This window comes from Emydura macquarii, unplaced genomic scaffold (genome assembly GCF_026122565.2).
Source record: "Emydura macquarii macquarii isolate MOO-44397 ecotype Brisbane River unplaced genomic scaffold, CSIRO-AGI_Emac_v2 contig_3390, whole genome shotgun sequence".
NCBI classification, from domain to species: domain Eukaryota; kingdom Metazoa; phylum Chordata; order Testudines; family Chelidae; genus Emydura; species Emydura macquarii.
In genome coordinates, this window is record NW_027133527.1 from 2,082,930 (window position 1) to 2,106,009 (window position 23,080).

At 49.2% G+C, this 23,080-nt stretch overlaps 1 protein-coding gene across 4 annotated transcripts in view; it reads right to left on the minus strand.

Annotated features, from left to right (window-relative positions):
* PEMT (phosphatidylethanolamine N-methyltransferase) overlaps window positions 1-6,150 on the minus strand; it is an 85,524-nt gene extending 79,374 nt beyond the window's left edge. For all 4 annotated transcript variants that reach the window (XM_067534129.1, XM_067534126.1, XM_067534128.1 and 1 more), the window contains exon 1: window positions 5,908-6,150. In XM_067534129.1, the coding sequence (XP_067390230.1) occupies window positions 5,908-5,979 (72 nt within the window). In that variant the 5' untranslated portion in view covers window positions 5,980-6,150. The remainder of the gene's footprint in view (window positions 1-5,907) is intronic.
* Between the last annotated feature and the right edge of the window lie 16,930 nt (window positions 6,151-23,080).

A 23,080-nucleotide genomic window follows, 5' to 3' on the forward strand; every position in this document is an offset into this window, starting at 1 on the left:
GTTAAGGCTGGACTGAAACTCAGCAGATTTGGGTTCAGTTCCCGGTCGTGCTATGGATTTCCTGTGTGACCTGGTAGTCATTACCCGACTCCACCTCAGATTTTCCTTCTGCATAGTGGGAATTATACCTTCCTGCCTCTCCAGGGTGCTGGGAGGATAAAGTCATCCATGTTTGTGAGTAGAGCTGATCAGCATCTTTTGAGGAAGAGATTTTTTTTTTAAATGGAAAAAAAAAGGGGGGGGGGGGAAGGGCTCTTTGAAAGAGAAAACTGCCATGAAAAAGTGTCATCAACGTTTTCCATAAAAACTTGTTGGCCCAACCCTATTTTTATGAAATACATGAAAGAACAGAGCCACAAACACGCCTCCCCCCCTCCCCCTTTTCCTACCAAGAGGTACGTCAGCCTGATACACGGCACCTTTAATCAAAAGCTAAAACCTCAACTGACTCATTGTTCTACCTTTTGAAACGTTCACTTCAGTCTTCCTAAAATAGTCATTTACTCTTTCGGAACAAGAGATCCGAGATTTTTGTCTAAGCTATTCTCTGTAAATCCTACATTCCCGTTTGACATGGTTCCAAATCCTATTATTCAGTGATAATTCAAGTCTGTCTTTACTTTGAATAATTCTATCTGTTTTAAGATTGTTTGTAAAACCACTCCACTGACAATTTTATCTGTTGGTTTTACCCACTTTCAGAATATTTGTAAAAATCTTATTTTATGTGCTTAAGTATGAGAAGCCACACTGTGAAGTGTAATTCACAATTTAGGTATATGTAAGGACACTTGCAAAAATGAAGTAATGTTTGCTCTAAAAGACATGTGAGTTCTTCAGCTAGGAGTTTGCACTGAGTGATCGGAGTGTGAATGGCTGAGCAACTGAGGTGGGTGTAGACAGGGAGAGTGATTGAACAATTGGTCTAAGTAAGGGATGTCGAAACATGAAGAAGAAAACACCAGCCTCATCTCAAATGTTCGGGGGAGGAACTGGCCAAAGAGGAGTCCACCCTGATAACTTTGGCGTCAGCCCACTTCAAAGGACAAAATCTGATCAGGCTTGCAACAATGTGGGTGATCGAGGATCACACCAAATGCAGATGCAGCATGACAGAGCAAAAACCCATCGACTTACATGAGATCTTTTTCCTATAAAATGGGACAGAAAGATGAAGGCTGGAGGTTCGGGTCTACATCACCACACCAGCCAGGAGTACCGATGCGCATCGGCAGAGCCTTGCTCCTCACCCTCATGCTACAGTCACCTGGCCAGTGACTACCACGAGCACCAAGAGGCTGGTAAATAGAACATCTGAGACACCCCTATGTATGTTTGTCTCTCTCCCTGTCTGTGTATGCCTGTCGGGGTGTGTGAGTGTGAATGCAAGTACCAGTTGAAACATGTCAATAAAGTATACTTCATTGACACAAGAGTCTCTGTATTTGCAATCACTAAGTAAAGCACAATATTGCTCTTGTTACAATGTTGATGCTGTTTTCCCGGTATTTGCATTATTGATACTATTTACCAAATTTTGTATTCACAATGAACGTGGCTTGTTGCCTTATCCCCTGAAAAAGATCCTGTGATATTTGCTATTCAGATAACAAACTCTCCATGCCCTTTATTCTCCCCTCCCCCACAAATATTTTTACTGAAAACATCTCAATTTGTGGTTTAGCAAAACCAAAAGATTCTGCTAACCACTTTGAAAAACATTTCAGAGAAAAGAAAACCCCACAAAATGGGTCAGTTCCAAAGCTAAAAAAACTTTGAGCTGTTGAAGGCTTTTGCTTTTTGAACCACGCAGTTGGAGAGATGCTCAAGTACCATGGTGAAGGAGGGCCCAAATGGCTAACTCGATGGGAGCTCCGACCGGCATCCGATTCGGAGTTAACACCTCAGATTAAGCCTGCCATGATCTCAGTGTGCAAGTAATGCCAATATTTAAATGAGAGCAATGACTGGGAGAGGCCTCTTCCCTAAAGGCTACGCAGTGCACTAAGCATGAAACAACATCTCACCACCCACAGAGAAAGGCGCTCACTCACACTCCTGACCTCCTCATGGAGCCTCTGAATTATCTGGTATCACAGTGTGATTCCGTGAAGAGCTGCGCCATTAGAGCAGATGCAATTTATTTACAGATCAACACCCCGCCCCCGGTTTGCGAGGCAAAAGCACCGCAGAGAACAGAATTCTCTCCAGGCTCGGGAATCCATTCCTTCGCGGTGCTCTTTCAGCCACCCTTCGGTGCTTTTTGTTTTCGGGCTAGAATGACAAGCTATTTTGCAGGGCGTCTTTCAGCGAGGGCACCACAAAATGCTTTACAATCACAGACCAATTGCTAAATCCAGGGGGCGGCTGCAAGGGTTCACTCCCACAGAACGTCTCCGAACGTTACAGTGCTCCCGTGAGCTGTCCTTCCAAGACCTGTTCCTGCCCTCCCTTGCCCAGGCAGAACACCCAGTGGAGGGGCAGGCCTATACTGAATACTCATCTCCTAGCCTCCATTCCATCACAACCCTCCTATCATGCCTGGGACTCACACCAGCCATCTCTCCCTCCACATCCCCAGCCTATAAAACTGCTGTGGGTAAACCCATCTTCCTCTCCCTTGTCTGACAGCCACGTTCCAAACCGCTCTGCCAGCTACTCCTCGCCTTTCGCATCCGGTTCAAACATCTCACGGTCACATTCCAGGCCTTCTCCATTGCTGCCGACACTTCTTCCTTCCTCAGCTCCCACCAGCAAGTTGCACTCCATTCAAACCACCTTCTCACTCCTCTCCAAACCTCCTCTCCATGCTGCCCCATAAGGATGCACAGGACCATGCAGCCTGGGACAGCTGGCTGTTGCCACATCCCCACCGGAGGCCATGCAGAGCGACATCCAAGGAGCACTGTGGAAGTTAGGCACCCTAGGCCCTAGGCTGGGTAACCATGCAGAGGTCTGGCTGGCTGGGACTCCACACCTCACCTTGCTTTCTGATCGCCAGTCTCCAACCCCAGCCAGACTCAGACTCTAACCCTTGGCTATCAACCCTGGCTCTAGTGATTACTGTGATCCCTGCTCACTGACAACAGCCCCGTGGCGGTCCTTGACTTGTGGACACAGCTCGCCAGACAAGCTACCCCCGGTCCCTTACAGCCCCTTGGTTAGATCTCCTCCTTTCAGCCAAGTGTCTCCTTAAAAGGCAAGAATTCTCAGCATTAGCCAATGGTTTGTCTTCTAATAATCCAATGCACAGCATGACCGCACTGGATGGTCTGTATCTAATTTACATTCTAAGCACTGAGGGGCAGGGACCGTTTCTTTCCCCCGGTTTTGTACAGCGCTGAGCACCCTGTCAGTACCTGGCAAACAACATCCTGGCTTATTGACCTACTAGCTCATTGTCAGTAACATCATTAACATGAGGCTGAATTTCTTTTCTCCTCCTGGAACCCATCAAATTCTCTGCAGTGGCAAGAAACAAAAACTCAGCTGTATTTTCATGAGCAGAAAGGGGACAGTGTCTATCCAAGGGGTTTGTACTGTTCTGAAATTAAACATAACGCAGCACACTCTCAGCTCGGCACCACATCAATCATTAAGTAACTGTATGTGTAGGACAAGAAAGACTCATCTCAGCAAAATGGCCAGTTACTTCCCTTCCAGAGACAGCATAAGAAATCACAGTCACAGGTGGACTGCCAAAGAGGGACTCTAAAAAAGAGGGATAGAAAAATTGCATCAGGGCCTAGATTATATTATGGCAGTGCCCCAAGACCTGGATCAAGACCGGGGCCCTGTCATATCAGGCACTGTTAGACCACAGCATCAGACCACGCACTGTACAAACAGGGCACTGTCCTGCAAAGAGTCACTGCATTGACGTCAGTGGCCCGGCCACCTATAGATTCAGCAGTCCAGCCGTTGTAGGATGAAGGCCACGTGGTCCCGGCCTTGAACTGACAATTTAAAAGGGCAAATATCATAGAGAGGAGAAGGGAAGAGGATCACATTTTTGCACACGTGCTATTCTTTATTTCATTGAGTAATTACACACATGAGTAACAGCTTTCCCCAACTGCTCCTCAGCCTAGCCACGCGATAATTTTTTGTAAACATTACGTTCGGAGTCACACCACAGTTATTGGCATGCTGCAAAAACCAGGTAAGCTAACTGGAGTGGAATCTCAGTGTCCATCGAAACTGACCGTGCTCAGACTCGGATTTGACTCGACTGTCTAAGGGCTTGTCTTCACTTACCTCGGAGATTCGGCGGCAGTCGACCGGAGTTACGCAAACGATGCAAAAAACTTGAATAACTCCCGTCGACTTCTGTGCTTCTGTTCTGCGCGCCGTCTTCACTGCACTGCGCCGACGGGAACCACATTCCTGTCGATGCAGCGCTGCGCCACTTGAGGAGCTGGTCTTAATACCTCGATTTCTGGATCGACTGAGCGGGTCTGCACTGACCGCTCAGTCGATCCAGACAAGTCGATCTGACGGCATCAGTGAAGACATAGCCTAAGTCATTTATAAGACAATGGCATCTAAAACGTATACAGTGGCCCACACTCAGCCCTGGAATAAAGGAATGTACCTCCACCAAAGTTAAGGGTGTTGTACCTGCTTTACACCAGGGCTTCATCTGGCTCAATATTTCCAGATAAATATCAGAACAGCACCCTAAAAGGTCACAGAAATAAAGGATGAAATATGTCACCAGCCCATGAAAATGCTGCCATCTCTCACAGATGTATCTGAGTAGGGGGTAGAACTAGATATACCCTGGAGATTTTGTCGAACCCAGCTACATATGAAAGCAGACACACGTACTATTATGTAAGTTTGCTGAAGCCAGAGTGCAGCATTCACCAGATCCATGTTTGTTTTGGGCACAGTTTGACGAAGTTACATCGTTTGCGTGACGCTGCTCGCCGGCTTTCTCGTTTTTGCTCATTTTTACACCAGGGCCGGTTGTAGCATGCCGCTGTCTGCAGCGATGTGGGCTTCAATCCTGCAAGGCGCCGAGAGTCCCACAAATAACGCCCACCGAGAACTCAGCAGGCTTCGAGAGCGCCCAGCTGCCCACAAGCAGGACACCCGCCGAGAAGAGCTGAGAAAACAGCCTCCCCCTCCCTCCTGGCTTTGAGTCTCAAGAAAGAGCAAAGCAGCTGCAAGAATTTCCATGTAAACACAAGACACAATACTCGGCCGAAAAGTGGTCAGATCATTTCAGAAGAGGAATATTCAATCCTGACATTTGCAATAATCTCTCCCCAGCCTTCCCACACACCACCACCACCAAGTTATTAAGCTCTGCAGAAAGCCTGCTGGAAGAGACACTAAATAGCTTGCCAATTAATGGCTTAGTTGTACCTGCCAGTGCACGGCGAGCAAAAGCAAAGTACGTGAGGTCAGCATAACCCAAAAGCCGTAGCTAATGACTGATAAGGCCTTTCCCTCCACCGCCTCCCACTGAAGCTGTGCTGGTCCCTAGCCCTGTGCTAATCTCAACCGAATAACGGGGGTCAGGGGAGGAGAGACACATCAGTGCAGCTCTGCAGGGAACAGAAGAACACTGGCGGATGGCAGCATTTTTGTATGTTAGTGTCAAGGCAAAACTATGATTTCCTGTGGTCAGATTCTACCCTGCAAACCAGTCCGGTTTACACTGCTGCCTCTCGTGTGAGGTGTTCGCACGGGAGAAAGGAACTGCTCCTGGTTTTACCTATTCATCATGCCCTAGATGAGGAAGCACAAGCTGAAAACCACTGACTAACAGCCTCGCCTCACCCCCCACCCAGCGTGAGATTTCCTCTGTGTGTAATCCTAGCGAATGAACGCACACCTCGTGCCTCCCCACACCACACACACACTGCACAAAGGAACAGCAAAATGTGCAACCGATACCTTGCTATAATCCAAATTACTCAGTCCTCCACAGCAGTCCCAGGGGGATGGCAAAGCACCACCTGCCAGCATTCACAGTTCAGCTTCTCTTCCACACTGACCAGCCCTGCAGCCCTTTGCACCAGCCATCCCCACGCTGGGGGGTGAGGGGCACTCAGTGAAACCTCTCCAGACCCTCACCCCCTGATCAGCTGTAGCAGCTCCCCCCCTCCAGCAGGCACCCAGCCCTGCCGGCTTCCTGGTTATCACACTCAACCCTGCCAGGGCATTGTGGGAAGTGTAGTTTCCTCTGCTCGCCCCCCCACTTGACAGCTGCTTCTCAGCAGAGAACTACAGAGGAGGCAGGGAGGATTAGTTTGCAGACTCAGAGCAGCTGCTGATCCTATTCTGCCCTGAGCTGCATGCCTCATGCTCCTCCAGTGCACAGCTCTTTCTCTGCTTGGTCAGAGCCGCTGGCCCCAGAGGGTTAGGCCAGGGTGGGATGGAAATTAAAGTAGGGAAAAGCACTGACCTCTTTAGTCCCGTGCCACCGGCTGGAAGGCTTTGGTGGGGTGGATTCAAATGGGCCTCCAGCAGGGCTGAGCCGGCGCTGGACTTCGCCCTGTATTTAGGCAGCTGTCCAGGTGCCTAGCAGTGCCGGGGGGGGGGAAGGGGGCGGATCGATCCGTCCTTCCCAAAAAACCTGCAGCAGGGCTGGGGCTTTCACCCCTCTTTATCGCAGTCAGCTCAGGGCAGGGGCCGTGTTCCGAACGGGCATGTCCAGCGCCCAGTGGAACGGGGCCAATCCTGACTGCGGGGGCCCTGCCCCAACACAAGAGGCTTGATCCTGTGAGGTGACCGTTCCTCTGCACTCTTCCTGGTTTCGAGAGTTGCTGTGGTTGGCTCTCAGCCCTTCCCAGGACAGAGCAGGGAGCCTGATCTGGTGGTTTTATAGGCAGGGACAGCCTTAAGTTTTGCAAGACCCCATGCAATGCAAGAAGAGCCGGGTCCTACCCGTATCCCAACAGAGCAGCACAAACCTCCCCCACCCTGCCTCTGCACTCTCCTTAGGGCCTGTTGTAGGTGGTGTAGAGCCAGTTTCACTGCACCTAACAGGACATGGACATGCTCCGATGTGTATAAAAGTGCTCCTATTTCCTGCATGGGATGGGGAGAGTCGGGGCAGGCAAGCTAGGGCGGGTGGGATCCAAGGCTGCAGGAGTGGGAAGCCACCACAAAAGGTTTGGAGCTCTGGTACTGGAGCTGCCTTCTGTACCTAGACACTCCATGCACCATCCACCCTCCTACATCCAGAGCCCCTGGGCCAGCCCCACACTGCCTACAGCCCTTCCCTTGTCCCCTCTTCTGCTGTGTAACAGCCCTCCCTGAAACTACAGACAATTTGTGGCTAAAGATACCGAACACACAAGCGAGAAGACTCCCCCCAAACCAATATGCCTCATGCAGCTCTGCAATATATACAGCCATAGAATAAACCCCGACTGCACTTTCAGCCAGAGTCTGTGTCCCCATTAAACTGGCTCCAGCAAGCCAGAGATGCTTTTATTTAATGCATGGCAATGCCTACAGCCTATATTTAGTGTTCACTTTGGAATCAGAAGTGTCAGCAAACACACACAGCGTTCCATCTGGCACAATGCGAGCTGATGAGAAAACCCTATTTTATTAAGGGTAAAATCTGGATCTACCACATCTCAGCTATCTTAAGAAAGATTCATCCATTTTTTTCCTATACTGTCCCTGGCATTTTGGCTAAAGCCAACTGTGTACAGCTCCCTGAGCCCTCCACTTCTGCTTCTGAAGCAGTTACATCGCCATTAGAGATCAGGTGGAGATGGGACTCAAATTCACTCTAAAATTCTCCAGTAGCCCCTTCAATTTCTACAGAATTTAAGCTTTTTTTTTTTTAAGTAAAAAAGTTTAACCCTTATGGTTAAGAAGGAAACCTGAATTTGACTAGAATCATTGCTGTCTGCCTGAGTCTGCAGAGTGACAGCCTGAAGCTATACACATGTATATATACATCTAAATTTGAGTGTTAACTCTGGAGCCTAATGGTGATAATTGGAATGTCAACATTAACAATAGAAACATTCAACTACTCTGTATTGTCAATGGAATTTGGGGTTGTGGGCTGAGCTTGAGTCAAGATCCACTAACATGTCCCCTTCCACTGGTCACTACAAAGGAGGCGCCTCTCCGCACACAGAAGCAGGAAAGCATTAGGAAAGGTTGTAGGAAAAGCAGCTCCCCAAAACCATGAAGGACACAACACAATGTGGACTGGCAGCATCAGTGCTCTTAACTGTCTCAGGAAGGCTGGTATCCTCTCCCAGGAGGAAAACTGGAGGTTTATGAATCACTGCCCCATCCATCGCCAGCCAGAAGGAAGTCTTGTTTGGCATTATAAAGACGCATATACAACAGTGGGCATTATGGAAAGGTGAAGGGCCTGACGGAATGAGTCACAGACTCCTTAGCCAATACTGACACAAGAGTGATGACAAATATTTTATAAAAGCAACGACACGCTGGTCAGGAACCCACCGTGACAGCCATTGTGGTCATCACAAGAGACAGAACTTGAGACCTTCTGCTCCGAAAACACAGACCTTGTGGCTGGGTCTCCAGCAAGGTTCTCCCATAGCCATGGAAGCATTCTGACCGGTGCCACCCTCCAAGTCAACCACTGGCGGGCGACTTAGACACAAGCACTTGGGTGCATCTGCTGTCAGTGGGTCTCACTGGCCACATCAGCAGTTATACAGGACATCAGGATGCCCTGAGTGGATGAGGCATTGGTTCCATCCAAGGATACACATGAGGATCCAGCACCCAGACACTATGGGGATGGGTGCCACATAAAACAAGGACCTGAACTGAGCAACCACACTGCTCATCCAGTATTGCTCACGTGTACGCTGCCTTTCAGACTCTGCCCCGGGAGGGGTGAGGTAGCCAAGTTCTAACACAGGTCAGAACCACTTCGCACCACTTCGCCGGCCCGGGCCAACCAGTCGGCACCCTCATGGCTCATATGGGCATTCAGTGCTATGTACCAGCAGCAAGAAGTGCGAGGATGCCATTGGAGGGGGACCCCTGCACTAGTCCTTTTAATAGCCCATGTTATTGGAGAGGAAGCGTGGCCCAGTGGGTAGGGCACAACACTAGAAGTCAGGAGACCTGAGATTTAGTCTGAGTTCTGCCACTGACCTGTTCTGTGACCTTGGGCAAGTCACTTCACTTCTGTTTCCCCCTCGTTTTGTCCGTGTTGCTCCTTTTGGACCTGGGCGGCTAGTCCAAGTTCAGGGCCCCGGGATGGTCCAGCGGGATGTAGAAATTGATGGAGTCTGGTTTTTTTCTTTGATGGAATCTCGTTTAAAGTCCTGCTTCTCAGCCCATAGGAGGAACCAGGAACAAAAGGACCAGTTTCTTAGCTCACAGCCCCAAGTCTTTTTAGCCAACAACCCAAAAGGTCTCTCTCTAGCTTTTCCCAGGGTCATGCTGTGCTCACAGACTATGGCTTGGCTTTCTTGCCTTTTGCCTCTGCCTATCTAACTACAGCCTTGGCTACGTTAGCATTTATGCTGGCAAACCTTTTGTTGCTCAGGAGTGTGAAAAAGCCACCCCGTTGAGCGACATAAGTTTTGCTGGCAGAAGCACTTGTGTGGACAGCGCTATGTCTGCGGGAAATGCTCTCCCGTCGCTCGTTATGGTGGTTTTATTACGTCGGCAGGAGAGCTCCCTCCCATTAAAATAACACAGCTACACATGCGCTCTTATGTCTATGTTTTAAGTGTAGACTAGCCCAAAGATCTTCAGGTCGGGACTGTCTCTTGCTGTGTGCGCACAGGTATAGCACCTAGCACAATGGGGCACTTGATCTTGGTTATGGCCCTTTTAGACACTGCCGTAATACAAATAATAATTATGGGCCTGATCCCAATCCCATTACAGTCAATGGAGTCTCTGGTTGATTTCAGTGGGCTATAGATCAGGCCGTATGAGAGAGATTTGGGCTGGGATAGGTGTCCACCCAAATGGATTATCTCCAGCATGTTCAGTCCCGTAATCTCCGTCTAGTAATAGAATTCCGCCCAGCGAACGGCACTGATACTTGTTCTGAGTGTATAATTATCACCACTGTAATTTCCAAAGCAGAGATATGAGAGCAGATGAGAGGATGTTGTTTATTTTGCAGTCCCAGCACCTGGATCCTTATGATTAAGGGGGTGGAGGGAATGAAAGGAGAGTCAACAGAACTTGTGGGGAAGGCAAATTGTAACCCATTCCCTCCTTTACTGGAATGAAGTGAGCAAGGAGAAACCTCTGCAATAAATGCAGAAGGCCCCTGGGATGCAGAATGTCCATGACCTCTGAACGTCCTTCACCTTGGCCTGCCTGGCCAGCAAGGAAATGATTGTGTGCCTCCCCCGTCCTGAGCCAGTGGGTGGGGGGCTGGGCGGATAGGGTTTAGTCTGGGTGAGGGAGGGCGTGAGTAAATTGGCGGTATGGCTGGGGAAGGGAATAGGAAGGTCTGAGCCATGCTGGAGGTAGAGAGGGGAAGAAACAGCTGAGGCTGGGAGAAAGCAGTGAAGGGGTGACACAGGGATAAACACGGATCCTCCCGCCTGCCCCTATACTGCAGAGTTTGCATCCTGAAAGGGGGAGAGGGCCCCACGCCTTTTCCAGCTCACCTCTCTGCTCCTCTTTTGTTTTGGGAGGCAGAGGCAGATGCAGCCAGCGCGAGGGTGACCAGATGGGCAAAGTGGGGCAAGCTCCAGACAGAAAGTCACGCCCACGTTGCTTACAGAAGGGAAGGGTCCTGGGCCAAGGGCTTTGTTTCAGTTGGCTGAAAGAGGCGGTACAAAGCATTCGTGGCCTTGACCCTCCTCAGGGGGTGTGATTCAGAGTAGAGCCGGTTAGGCATTTTTTGACAGCAGACAGTTTCCATCAGAATGTGCCAATTCACCCATCTACACATTTCACAGAGATGGCTCAATTTCAAGGAAATCCCACCAGACTCCCAGCAGGTTTCCAAGCCTGCCTGCTTTCCTACCAGCTCAGCTGCCTGCCTTTGGTGAGCTAACTAGGAACCAGGAAAGGTCACTCCCAGCTCACTAACTGGGTTCCACTTCACAGAGAATTTCAAAAAGGTTTTGGTTTCCATTCCAAAATCAGAACAAACCCAAGTTTCAAAATCCTCCTCAAAACAGAATCCCTATCCTACACAGCTGTACGCTAAACATTTGCAACGCAAGGTGACTTCATTTACCTAAAACATTCAGGAAAGCCCCCATCAACATAACCTACTTCCAGCCAGGGCCAGGTCCCTCTCGCTGATCAGGGTTTATATACGTCCCTGATTTCCCAACATGCTTTGCCCCAGGCTAAGACTACAAGGTTGCCAGGAAGGACTACATTTCCCAGCAACCCTGTTCTCCTGGATCTCAGACCATCTGGGAACTACCCTGAGCCAGCTTTGTCCATCACTCCTGAGCGGGGAAGAGGAGTTCCAACCCACCCTATTCATGGAACTCTGGCTTGAGGCCCAAAATCCAGAGTCAGCAGCAGAGGCATCTTCACTAGGTCCCGTCTGCTTCCTAGAGACCATTTCCTTCCCCTCTCTGACTGCATGCCCTGGCCCAAAAAGGCAAACTTGCCATGGAGTAATGCCAGAACAGGAGGGCTCCTCACAGGCCTTAAAGGGCCTGTGTTCCCAGTTCCCCAGTGTCAGCAATGGGCACAGCTGAACAGAAGTCAATCTATACTCAGCATTACTTCACAAACAGAGGGGAAAACCCAGGCAGCCCAGTAAAAGGCTCTGAAATCTCCTACATTATCCCATCCTCCATTAGGTACAATAATTGTCATTAGTACCTCAGGGACCTGCGGCCCTAGTGGGGGGTCTGTAATGTTTATAGAAGAAGTTAGTGTGTTTATACAATGAATGATTTACCAGGGTAATTGGCATGCAGCTCCACTATTACAGATCATTAAGAATTAATTACCAGGTTTTCAGTGCCCCCGGATCAATTTTATTGGGCTTGATTGTACTTGGCAATTTGGAACATGCAATGCTTGAGTGAGATTCGGTCCCCACTTACATCTGTGTAAATCTGGAGTATCTGCATCAGGGTGGATTCAGATCTCACTTATACTAGTGTAAACCTGGAGTAACCTCCTCCTCCCCTCCCCCTCCTTCACTGCCACCTGCCCCCCTTTCTCTAAAGGTACAGATCCCTGTATTATCCGTTATGTGTGTATTACCCCCCAGGGATAGCCATTGACACAGAGATTAGCATGGATGAAGATGCCGTATCTGAATTCCCTAAAATCTTCAGATGGTCAAGTTCTGAAACTGGACCTGGGTGAACGTGTTTTGTCCACGGCCACAGCCATTATGTGGGGCTGAATCGAGACCCAAACACCCCTCGACTTTGGGGAATTTGAGATCTGGCTTTCATGGCGTGAGCCGAAACAGCGTCTATCAAACAAATAGCGGAGGTTTCAAGTGGCACTTTCACGAAGGGGTCAATGCATTATATGCAGATGGCTAATTCCTTTGAAAGTAGTTTCTCAGTAGTTACCAGAGGCATTGTGTTTGCACCCACACTTCCTCCCAGCCCAGCTTCTCCTCCTGGTAGATGCTTGGTATGATGCTGGAAGTAATGGCAATGTTACAAATGAAACATTGTTACTCCCCTGTGAAGATGGGCTACTAGGGATTGGACCTGTAAGAACCCGGGGGGGTTGTGGGCTACTGACATGTCTGAATTGCCACTAGAATCTTAGGCCAGGGTGACCAGATTTTATAGGGACAGTCCCGATGTTCAGGGCTTTTTCTTATATGGGCACCTATTACCCCCCGCCCCCTGTCCTGATTTTTCACACTTGCTCTCTGGTCACCCTAGGTTAGGCTAGGGTTCTGCAGGAGGAATCCTGGACCAGCAGGGCTTGAGTGGCAGCCTCTCAACACCCTACTGATTTGCTGATGCTAGTATTTAAACCAGGAAGCCAAGATGGGCAGCTGTCTGTCCGTCTGTCTGCTTCTGCTCCAGGCCCTGCTAACTGTAGACCCTAGACCAGGGGTTCCCAAACGTTCTGCTGGCATGACCCCGTTTTAATGACGTCTTTCCTGCCAGGACCCCAGACAGCAGGGAGCATGCCATTGTGAAGAGCAATCGGTCATTCTCCACACACTATAACTTCTCATGCACCCTACGTGTGAAGTCACAGCACATGGAGGATGCCATTTGGCACTACAAAATGGTGGCCTCTGCGCAGCGTGACCTCATACATACAGTGTGTGCTAGGTCACGCTGTGCAGAGACTGTCAGTTAGTTGGGCAAAACGATGTCCTCTGCGTCGTGACTTCGCGTGCATTGCGCATTCGAGGTCATGCTCTCCGAGCAACATGATGTCCTCCGCAAAGAAGGGATCGCCACAACCCCATTGGGGGTCACGACCCACACTTTGGGAACCACTGCCCTAGACTCCAGCTTCTGACTCTGGTTTGTCACTGACTTTGCTGTCTGCTTGCTGTCTATAACCTGGTGCCTGCCACTGACTTCCTGATAGCCTCACCTTCCTCGACCCCGACTCTGCTGTTTGCCTGCCAACTGCAACGTGGTGCCTGACCCTGACTACCTGGCATTCTGACCTGGTTCACTCCTGACGCTGTTGCTCATCTCCTGACAGCGGCTGAGCAGCTGACGAGCGCTCACAGGCTGCCCGTGGCCCGACCTTGACAGGGCCCTAGCCTCAAACGCAAACCACTTTGCTAATTAGCAAAGGTGGCAAAGAAGAAGGCATAAAAAATGCACGGTTAGTGGATCCCTGTTTTAGCCTAACAGCACGTCTTGTTTCCCTAGCCCTGTTTAACAATAATGCCATCAGCACTATATCCGTACTCCCAGCTGCCTTACAGAAGACTTGGTGGATTGTCATCTGAAAGTAGCATCCCGTTTTACCATCCCCAAAACCCACATCTGACTTTCAGATCCTCCCAGCTTTGTACTGTCCAAGGGACCAATTCTGTTACCTTGTATTATGTTGGCTTAAATGGGAACTGTTGCTGTGAATGGATTACTTGCCTGAGTTCGTACGACTCAGCCTGAGCAAAGGTTTGAGAGGCTGTCTTCAGGCCGCCGTCAGATTGACTTCTCTGGATTGACATATTAAGACCACCTCCTCAAGTGGCGTAGCGCTGCGTCGACGGGAACATGGTTCCCGTCGGCACAGGGCAGTGAAGATGGTGCGCAGAAGAGAAGCAGAGAAGTTGACAGGAGTTACACAAGTTTTTTGCGTAGCTTGCGTAACTCCAGTCGACTGTGGCCGAATCTCCGAGGAAAGTGAAGACAAGCCCACAGTAACCATCCTAGCCTAACAGAGTCATCCTAAATAGGCAGCAGATAGGGTGACCAGACAGCAAGTGTGAAAAATCGGGACAAGGGGTGGGAAGTAATAGGTACCTATATAAAGAAAAACATCAGAACTGTCCCTACAATATCGGGACATCTGGTCACCCTAGCAGCAGAGTGACTGGTGCGGGGCACAAAAACCCAGACAGGTTCATTGTAGTGTCCAGTGTCACCCTCTACTTGTGACTCAAGAAGCAGGGTTGCAATGAGAAACTACACCCAGTAGATCCTGTCTGAAGGCTGCATGACTCTGATCAGAAACCTCTCAGTAGGAGGCACTAATCAGAGAGGGGAAATCAGAAATATAGCAGGGGACACGGGGGGAAAAATATCGGCCCCTCAGCCATTCAAAATGCGATTTTAACTTGTGCATCATAACAATGATTCCTTGACCGTCAGAACAACGGATGAGAATTTGAATGGATTCGACTTAGGAGCCTGACACGGCCCCAACTGAAGTCACTGGGGGTTTTGCCAGGGACTCCGGTAGGAGCAGGACTGGGTTCTACATGAGCAGTACCAAGGAGGACACAGTCATAGGAGCCATTATTAAGTTATCGGGCCCATCTCTGTGGCAGAGGAGGAAGTTACGTTGGTGAGGGCCTTAGAAATGCACAGAAAACAGACTGAGAAATCACTGTCAGTGCGTGCTTCCTAGGACACAGACCTAGGGGCTGTGAGTGGCTGAGAATGAACAGACAGCAGCAGCCCTCTAGTCCCCCCACACAAACTCCCATCCCTGCACCAAGGGGGCCAGCACCCGGCTGTTTCACTGGCACGCCTCAGGCCTGGGAGCCCTGGACATCAGGTGTATTCCTGGGATAGAAGATCTGCTGCCTTTAAGATCTCTTCCCAGTGGCAATGGTGAATTGGACCTGTGGGTGCCGTTGTGCCCATGGGCCTATGACCACGCAGGGATCCCTCTTTGTGAACGGTGCAGTGACTGTCCCAGGACGCATGGAGCACATATCAAGCAACCCCATGCTATTCCCAGCCTGGCTGCATTCTCAGGTGACGTAACACTGAATTTTTCTGAAGCCATTTGTAACGTGTCTGCTTTGATAATCTTCAACCACCTTCGTCCCGTGACATCCTCTCCTTTCTTCCCAGCTGTCAGCTGGGCTCTTTTGTCTGCACTGTTGCTGATTTCACCACAGGGCCCGTTGGCCACTCGTCCTTTTCACAGGACTCATGTCAGTTTGGCTCGACCCAGCCCCATATGTGATGGCAGCTCCCCAAAAATGAACACTAGTTATTCAATGAGCTGAGTGATGCCCACCGCTCCTCACGGTGCCCGGCGGTTGCTGTGGCAATGGGCACATGGCTACAGCCAACATCAAAAATCTCCCTTCTGATCACAGCTGCTTGGAGCTGATGAATTAGCCTCACAGATCCCGCTTCAATGCTGCATTCAGGAAAATAGCTGGGATTTGTATGGATTTAATCAAGAGTCGGGCAGAAATAAAACAAGGCTCCACACAAGCCTTCCAAAACCTTTTTGCCTCCTTTCCCACAAGAGGCTCCACAAAAGAGCCCACACAAAAGCGCAACAAAGAAAGAGCGTTAGAACTCAGGCAATGTCACTAATGAGCATCGTTCTGACCACGGCACATTTCAGTCTGCCCCAGCCCCCCCAGGTTTCTCTTCAGGCTGCAGCCGCTTCCAAAGCAAGCAAGCTGCAAAATGAGCAGCGCTGAGTTCAGTGGGCTTTGCGGCACCCGTGCTCCGAGCCAGCCAAAGATCTTAGCCCCTGCAAAAGTTTGAGCAAGGATTTGGGGTGGATTTAAAACTCCCCCGGGCCAGAGTCACTCCTCTAATGAAAAGGAGAGGGTTACTCTAAGTGATCACGCTGCGTCTACTGCTCGAGATCTGTATGCCAAGTGCGAAATCTGCTCTCTCGCTCTCCTGGCTGGGTGTGAGCTGGGCTCAAATAGTGCACTCAGCTCCTGAGTGCTTCACTGCAATCCCCTGTGGTTGATCAAGGAGCAGCACTGACTGCACACCGAGGACGTCTTTGCTACAACAGTTCTTGCAGTCTAGGAGAACACAGGCTGCAACCTGTTCAGTTGTAGATGAGTTGATCCAGAGGTAGGCTTCCCAGAGAGATTTAAAGTGGGTGGAAAAAGGGGAGATTCTTCAGGGCTCCGACAGGGAAGAAATTCCATGAGCTTTGAGCTATTTACAATGACTGAGTCAGTGTGGCCAACTGCCCCTTTTATCGCGAGTCACACAAGATTCGGTGTCTCTCTTAAATCCCCAACTGGCCAAGTCTTGTGAATACATGGTGTCACGCAGGCTGGATTGGGAGGGGGCATTTATTATATTGTTTAACATCAGTGTGTCAAAATCATAATAATTCATATGAGAGATGCCGTGTCAGGTACTGTTAGCAAGGCTATGATGTGCTAAGTAAGATGATGATGTTTATGTCCATGTGTTATATGTGTAATGGAAGTTATGGATATGATTGCTATATCTGTATTTCAAATTGTGCTGTGTCTGGGCGACACCCCAGACAGAATGGCTGCAGCACAATGCCTGCTTAATGACCCATTAAGGAAACTCACAGGTATGATGGGCCAGGGGGAGAAGCCAGGGATACACCTGATGAGTCACCAGTCACTCATGTGACCCTGGACTCCATCTTATTTCTGTAAAATTCCACAAGCAGCATGGCAAAGGCCAAAGGACACAAAAGGCAGCTGCACAACATCCATTTTGTCTTCAGTCGTCAGCCTACCTCTGGATCAACTCATCTACAACTGACCTGAAGCTGTGAAACAAAGGACTGAGACCCATCCAGGTACTGGATGTACACCAGGGGGACTATACAAGCCTGCAAACTCCACAATTCTACTAGAAACCTGATATATATGGACTTTCCAGTTATTTGTATGTGTCTGATTGCTTTAATCCTTTAACATTTCTCTTATAGTTTCTTTTTCTTTTTATAATAAACCTTTAGTTTTAGTTACTAAAGGATTGGCTGGCAGTGTGGTATTTTGGGTAAGATCTAAACTTATATTGATCTGGTATTGTGGCTGACCCTTTGGGGTCAGGAGAAACCTTTTTGGTGAAGAGTATAGAGTTTTAAATAACTGACCTCTTTACTGGACCTAGTGGCTGACTGGAAGTTGGAGACTGAAATGCAGTAAAGTAAATGTGTCATCAGTCGTTGAGGATGGGTAGTGACGTCTTTTCAGTGCTCTGTTCAGTGGTTTGGTGTCAGGGCAGATCTTCGGTTTACCTGAAGGTTTGCTCACCACGGCCAGGATGCTGATCCATTCTGTGCTCGCTCACTTCAGTAAGAGTAACGATGCTTCCTCTTTGCAGGCTTGCCAAGGCTCCACCAGGGCTTATGGAATTTGGCATTTCAGCAGTCTCACTGGCTCCACATGAGGGTCTATTTTAAAGTTCAGTTTGCCCTCTAGGCATCCATCTCCTGGAAATATGTCCTTATGTTCTGTTAGAAGGCTGGACCGGCCCCACTGTGACTGTTCTCCCTCCTCGAAGCAATACCATCTCTTGTTTTCCTGGGTTTCTCAACAGCCTGTATTTGCCTACTGGCCTCAGAACAGCTTTATTATATGTCACCAGCACCTGGTCAGATTTCTCCAGTCCAGTACTGTTGTTGGGATATGTTGCAGCTGGAATGAACTTGGCGGTGGTTCTAATAGCGTATCTGTGAATGGTTGGCAGTCTTCTTCTGCAGTGCATGTATGTTGAGAGCCTTTAGATCTGCCAAAGTCATGCTGCAGATTTTGCCCTCTCCAATAGAAGTGTCTACGTCCTCAATCACTGCATTAACTGCTGTCTTTTTCTTCCTGGGGTAGCCGGGCATTGGGATGTAAAGAGCTTGTTTCCCACACACCTTGCACCACTGTCCATAAACGAGGCATCTTTCTGACTTTCATGTTGCTTTCCACAGTACATACGCTGCACCACGATGCCTGCATTCTCGGGTGTCTGTCAATGTCCTGCTTCCCGGGTTCCTTTAGCTTGAGTCTGCGTACTTGTTCTGCACTCGTGGCCGTCGTTTTGATCCTTTCCCTGGAAGTTTCAGCTGCCCTTGCTATTTAGAGGCATTTCTCTGGCGTTCAATCTGTTTCTCTTAAAAACATCTCCTCTTAGCTGGAATCACATGTCCCACAAATGATCTTGTCTTTAATTAAGGGATCTCACAGGGCGTGCTTTGTATGAGATATCACAACCATGTAAGCATGACGAATGTGGGGGTTACAGGGTGATACTTTGAGGTACAGTGTGTACCATAAACAGAAAGACACGGAAGGACAAAGATCATCTTATTCCTTTTGAAATCCGGCTCCCTTCTCTTTATGCCAGGCTGCCGTATCCCCCTGGCTGCCTCTTTGAACGTCAGGGTGCCCTGGTCTATTAACGCATTGCCTTGTTCTCGCTCCGGTTAGGGTTTCGTGACTCTATACACGTAGGAGGCCGTGGAGACTGAACTGTAAATCCTCTTTGACTCAGATGACTAAGGCAGAGTCTAGTTCCTTCTGGCTGGTGGCCTTATTTTATTATAACACTAAACAATCTGGTCTGCTAACATAAAACCAGCCCATTCATCACCCTGTTGACACCAAATACTATGATCTCAGGCTGGAAGGGCGATGGGGAGAAGTTAATCCCAAGCAGAGCAGGATTTGTCACAAAGAGGTGATATCAGGGCTAGATTTTAGAGCCCAGGAGATTGACACTCTCTCTTATCCATGGGACAACTCCAGCATGCACAATGGCAGTGTAAGATTCCCCCTATCCGTGTTCCTTAACCCCGGTCTGGAACCCTGTGCTCCAAAAGCAGCCGACAGTCATAGTCTTTCCTGATCTTCATCCAGGCCCCATATGGGTTTATAGCAGTGCAACAAGCATGCTGCCCTGGGATCACACACAGACCCTGCCCAATAGCAGGAGCCTAGATAACAAGGGAGGTGTAAGTTGCAGGGCGGGAAGTCCAGGTTGGATAGTAGGAAAAAAAATTGTATTAGGAGGGTGGTGAAGCACTGGAATGGGTTACCTAGGGAGGTGGTGGAATCTCCATCCTTGGAGTTTTTTAAGGTGCGCCTGGATAGCCCTGGCTGGGATGGTTTAGTTGAGGTTGGTCCTGCTTTGAGCAGGGGGTGGGACTAGATGACCTCCTGAGGTCCCTTCCAACCCTCATCTTCTCTAATTCTAATGGAAGGGGACAAGAAAGATCTCAGGGAGAAATAAATGGCAGCAACATTTGGGGGCTCAGGACTGCTACAGCCAGGAGGAAGGCAGGTCAGAATTAGAGCTGTGCAAATAACAGTTTTTGGGTCAAAGAGGGAACTGAAATTTTACAGAAAACGTTTCAGGCTGAGACAATGAGACTTTTGAAAAGTAGAAAAACAAAATACTTTTGAGTAGAATAAAACATTTAATTCAAACTGAAACAAAATGTGTCAGTCTGAGGGCTTTTTTTAAAAAAGAAACCTTTTATTTCATAAAAGTGAAGTGAAATTCACACTGAAAAGTCATTTAGAAGATGAAAAATTGGAATGAAACACTGATCTTTTCTTCATGTTGTTGGTGTGTGTGTGTGTGTGTGTGTCGTTTTGTATTGTTGACTGAAGCAACGTGGCAAATTCACCATGAATTTCCTAAAAGTTTCGGTCAACTCCTAGCTGCATTTTTCAACAAAATGGTTTCATCAGAAAAATTTTGCCCGGCTCTGGTCAGAAGGGAGGGGGCAGCAGGGATCTTTCCTTAGACATTAGTGCAGGAAGCTTCCCCACACTTCCCATGGAGCGTAGCCAGAGCTCTTCCTGTCCCTCTCCTGAATCATCATCGCTTTCTCTTAATGCCCCTTCATTCTGTCACTGCTTCCAGCATGCCGAGGCGGAGGAGGTACTGTGCTAAGCAAGCCCTCTTCTCCTAAATCTCCCCTCATAGGCCCCAACCTGGTAAGATGATCTGGGGGTGGATCACTGTGCCCCTGTGGATCAGGGCAGTGGTGAAGATTTGTATGTGTACTAATATATGGACCCAAAAGGGTGGGGAACCCAAGGCGGCACTGGAAAGCAGGGATCATCCTCCCACCCCATTCAGAGAGCACAGACTGGGTGCCCTTCTCTCTGTCAGGGGCCAGTGGAAAACCGTGGCCCAGGTTTTCAGTTGCTGCGCTTGGGGCAGAGACAGCAGAGGGGACAAAGATAACACTAAGCCATCTTATTCTGGGTCCGGGGAGGGCCTGGTGTAAGTTAGAGCCATTCCAAGGGTGCTTTCCCTGCTTCGTGGGAAGCACAGAAGAACCACAGTGCATTCCATCTCTGCCCTCACCACACACCCTATGCCAGGGGTTTGGAGCAGGGCGGGGGCACCACCCTTACACCAGTTCTGCACTGGCTGGGGATGCTCCCTGCATAGGGGCTATTCCTAATGCACCCACGTGAAGCCCCCTGTCCACTGCCAGAGCTACACAAAGGGGCCTTGGCATACGAGAGAGTCAGGCTCGGTGTGTCTGTAAGTGCCGCTTTCAACCCATGCTACGTGCTGTCAGATCCTCAGGCTCTCTCTTTCTGAGTACGGTGTCGATGCCCTCTCCCTGTGCATGACGAACAATTGCCATTGCACACGTGGACCTGCCCTGCAAACGATGCAACTCCAGAAGAGATTCCAGCAAGGCACAGCGGGAAAAATTCCCCAGGCGGTGCCCTTACAAAGAGTGCGGCAGTGACACCAGAGCAGAGAATTGCATCACCCAGCACTGTCCTCTTAAGCCAAAGGAACAAGGTCTTTGACTAGGAAGCCCTGTGTTATCTGCAGCCTGATGCTCAGCCCAGCCCCCCAAATGAACAGCATGCACCTTTTAATATCACCCTCCCGGAGTGGAAGGAGTTTGGCTAATGCTTCAGACAACCGTCCTGCACTTGACCCAGAGAGGGTCTGAGTCAGGACACGTAGAAGATATCATACAGCAGTCACCACGCCACTCATCGCCTTGGCTTTATCTTGTTTTCCCGTTTACAGGAATCCCGGTTTGTTTTCAGCTGCAAAATTGTTGCAAAATGACTCGGCGAGAGCCGCGTTGGCCAACAGCTCTGCAAAATAACCACTGCTGCTGTGACCAATTGCTTTCAAATGACTTCTGCTGCGGGCGTGTGAGTGACACAGACATACCGTGGCAGCAATAATAATATGGGGGGAGGGTAAATCCCCAGAGTCACCATCGCCCTGTTATATTACATGGCACGTTACACCAAGTGAGGATCTGGCCCTTGATTTTTGTCTTTTGCATTTATACAGCAATATCCAGCTAGCCAGGATAGGGCCCCGCTTTAGACAATGTATCGGCCTTTCAAAGTGGTGTATTAAAAAGCCCATAAAGCTAACTTCCCAGGGTGTCCACATTAAAACCAGCATGTCCCCCAATCAGCTACCCCCCCTCCCCACCCACGTCACACCTAACAGAAAAACCCTGGGAAAGGACTGATTTGTGAACAGCAAAGCTTAATACTTCATTACACTGGGGAGTGTAGGGAAGAGATTTTTATAGAGCCACATGGGTTTATTCTAAGGAACTTTAAGAGCTTGCAGTAAATATCCTCCCTCCCTCCCTCTCACATGTGCACACACACATACCAGATCTGTAACCCTTTCCTTCCTGCTTAGTTCTTTATTATTATTATTATTTTACCTTCCGTCCACTCAACTGTGTGTTTTAAACTTTTGTTCCTTTTTATTATTATTTATGAATTGTATCATGATAGTATCTAGGGTCCCCAGCGAAGATCAGGGCTCCAGTGGGCTAGGTGCTGTACATACCCATAGTCGGAGAACGTCCCTGCTCCGAAGAGCTTACAATCCCAATCGATGACGTGTTTCAGTTCCTAGAGGTTGCCCCACGGTGGAACATCACATTTACCTGCGTTACACTGGCCAATGGGCCCATGGGGGTATTTCTCCCTCAGGGCCCTGTTGCCCGGCATAGACATCAAAGGCAACGCCAGTTCCTGACGCCAACTTCTTAAACCCTGTACAACAGCCACGGTAGGAACAAACCACACAGCACGTTTCACTTCTCAGGCATTTGTGCTCTCTTGTATCCTGCTCTTTATCACGGTGATTTCTGTTTAGACTGGTCTCATCGGGCTAGGAACCTTTGATTGCTATGAATCAGCCTTAACTAGAGCAGAGCTGCTGCTCAGCTGTAATGATTTCTGCTGCAGTAAGGTCCAGAGGCCCCAAGTTATACCAGGGTTCCACTGCGCTAGGTGCTGTACAGTAACTCAGCAAGAGACAGTCCCTGCCTCAAAGAGCGCACAATCCAAATAGACAAGGGGGGGGAACAGATGTTAAGTGCCTTGACTAAGGTTGCACAGCCGCTCAGTAGCAAGAAACAGGACTAGAACATAGATTTTCTAAGTCCCAGTCCACTGTCCTTCCCACTAGGCTGCACTGCCTCTGTCTTTAGAGCTGTCAGTGCTACATAAATAATGTATAACACTAAAGCCCACGCACGTTCCTTCTGCAGGGTGCTGAGCTGCTTTAGTTTAAAGCCCTTGCAGGTCTCACAGTGGGAGGACGCACAGAGCTCGTTCTTCGGTAACTCTGCTCCTCTCTCATTTCTACTCTTTATCAACACACATGGCAGAAAACGTAACTGGAACAAAGGGCGATGCTGAATCCTCGTCAGTGCTGCTGGTGGAAAGCCAAACCACCCGAGGAAACCAGTTCTTGACTGTCGCTTCGAGAGAGTTAGAGGCTTCTAA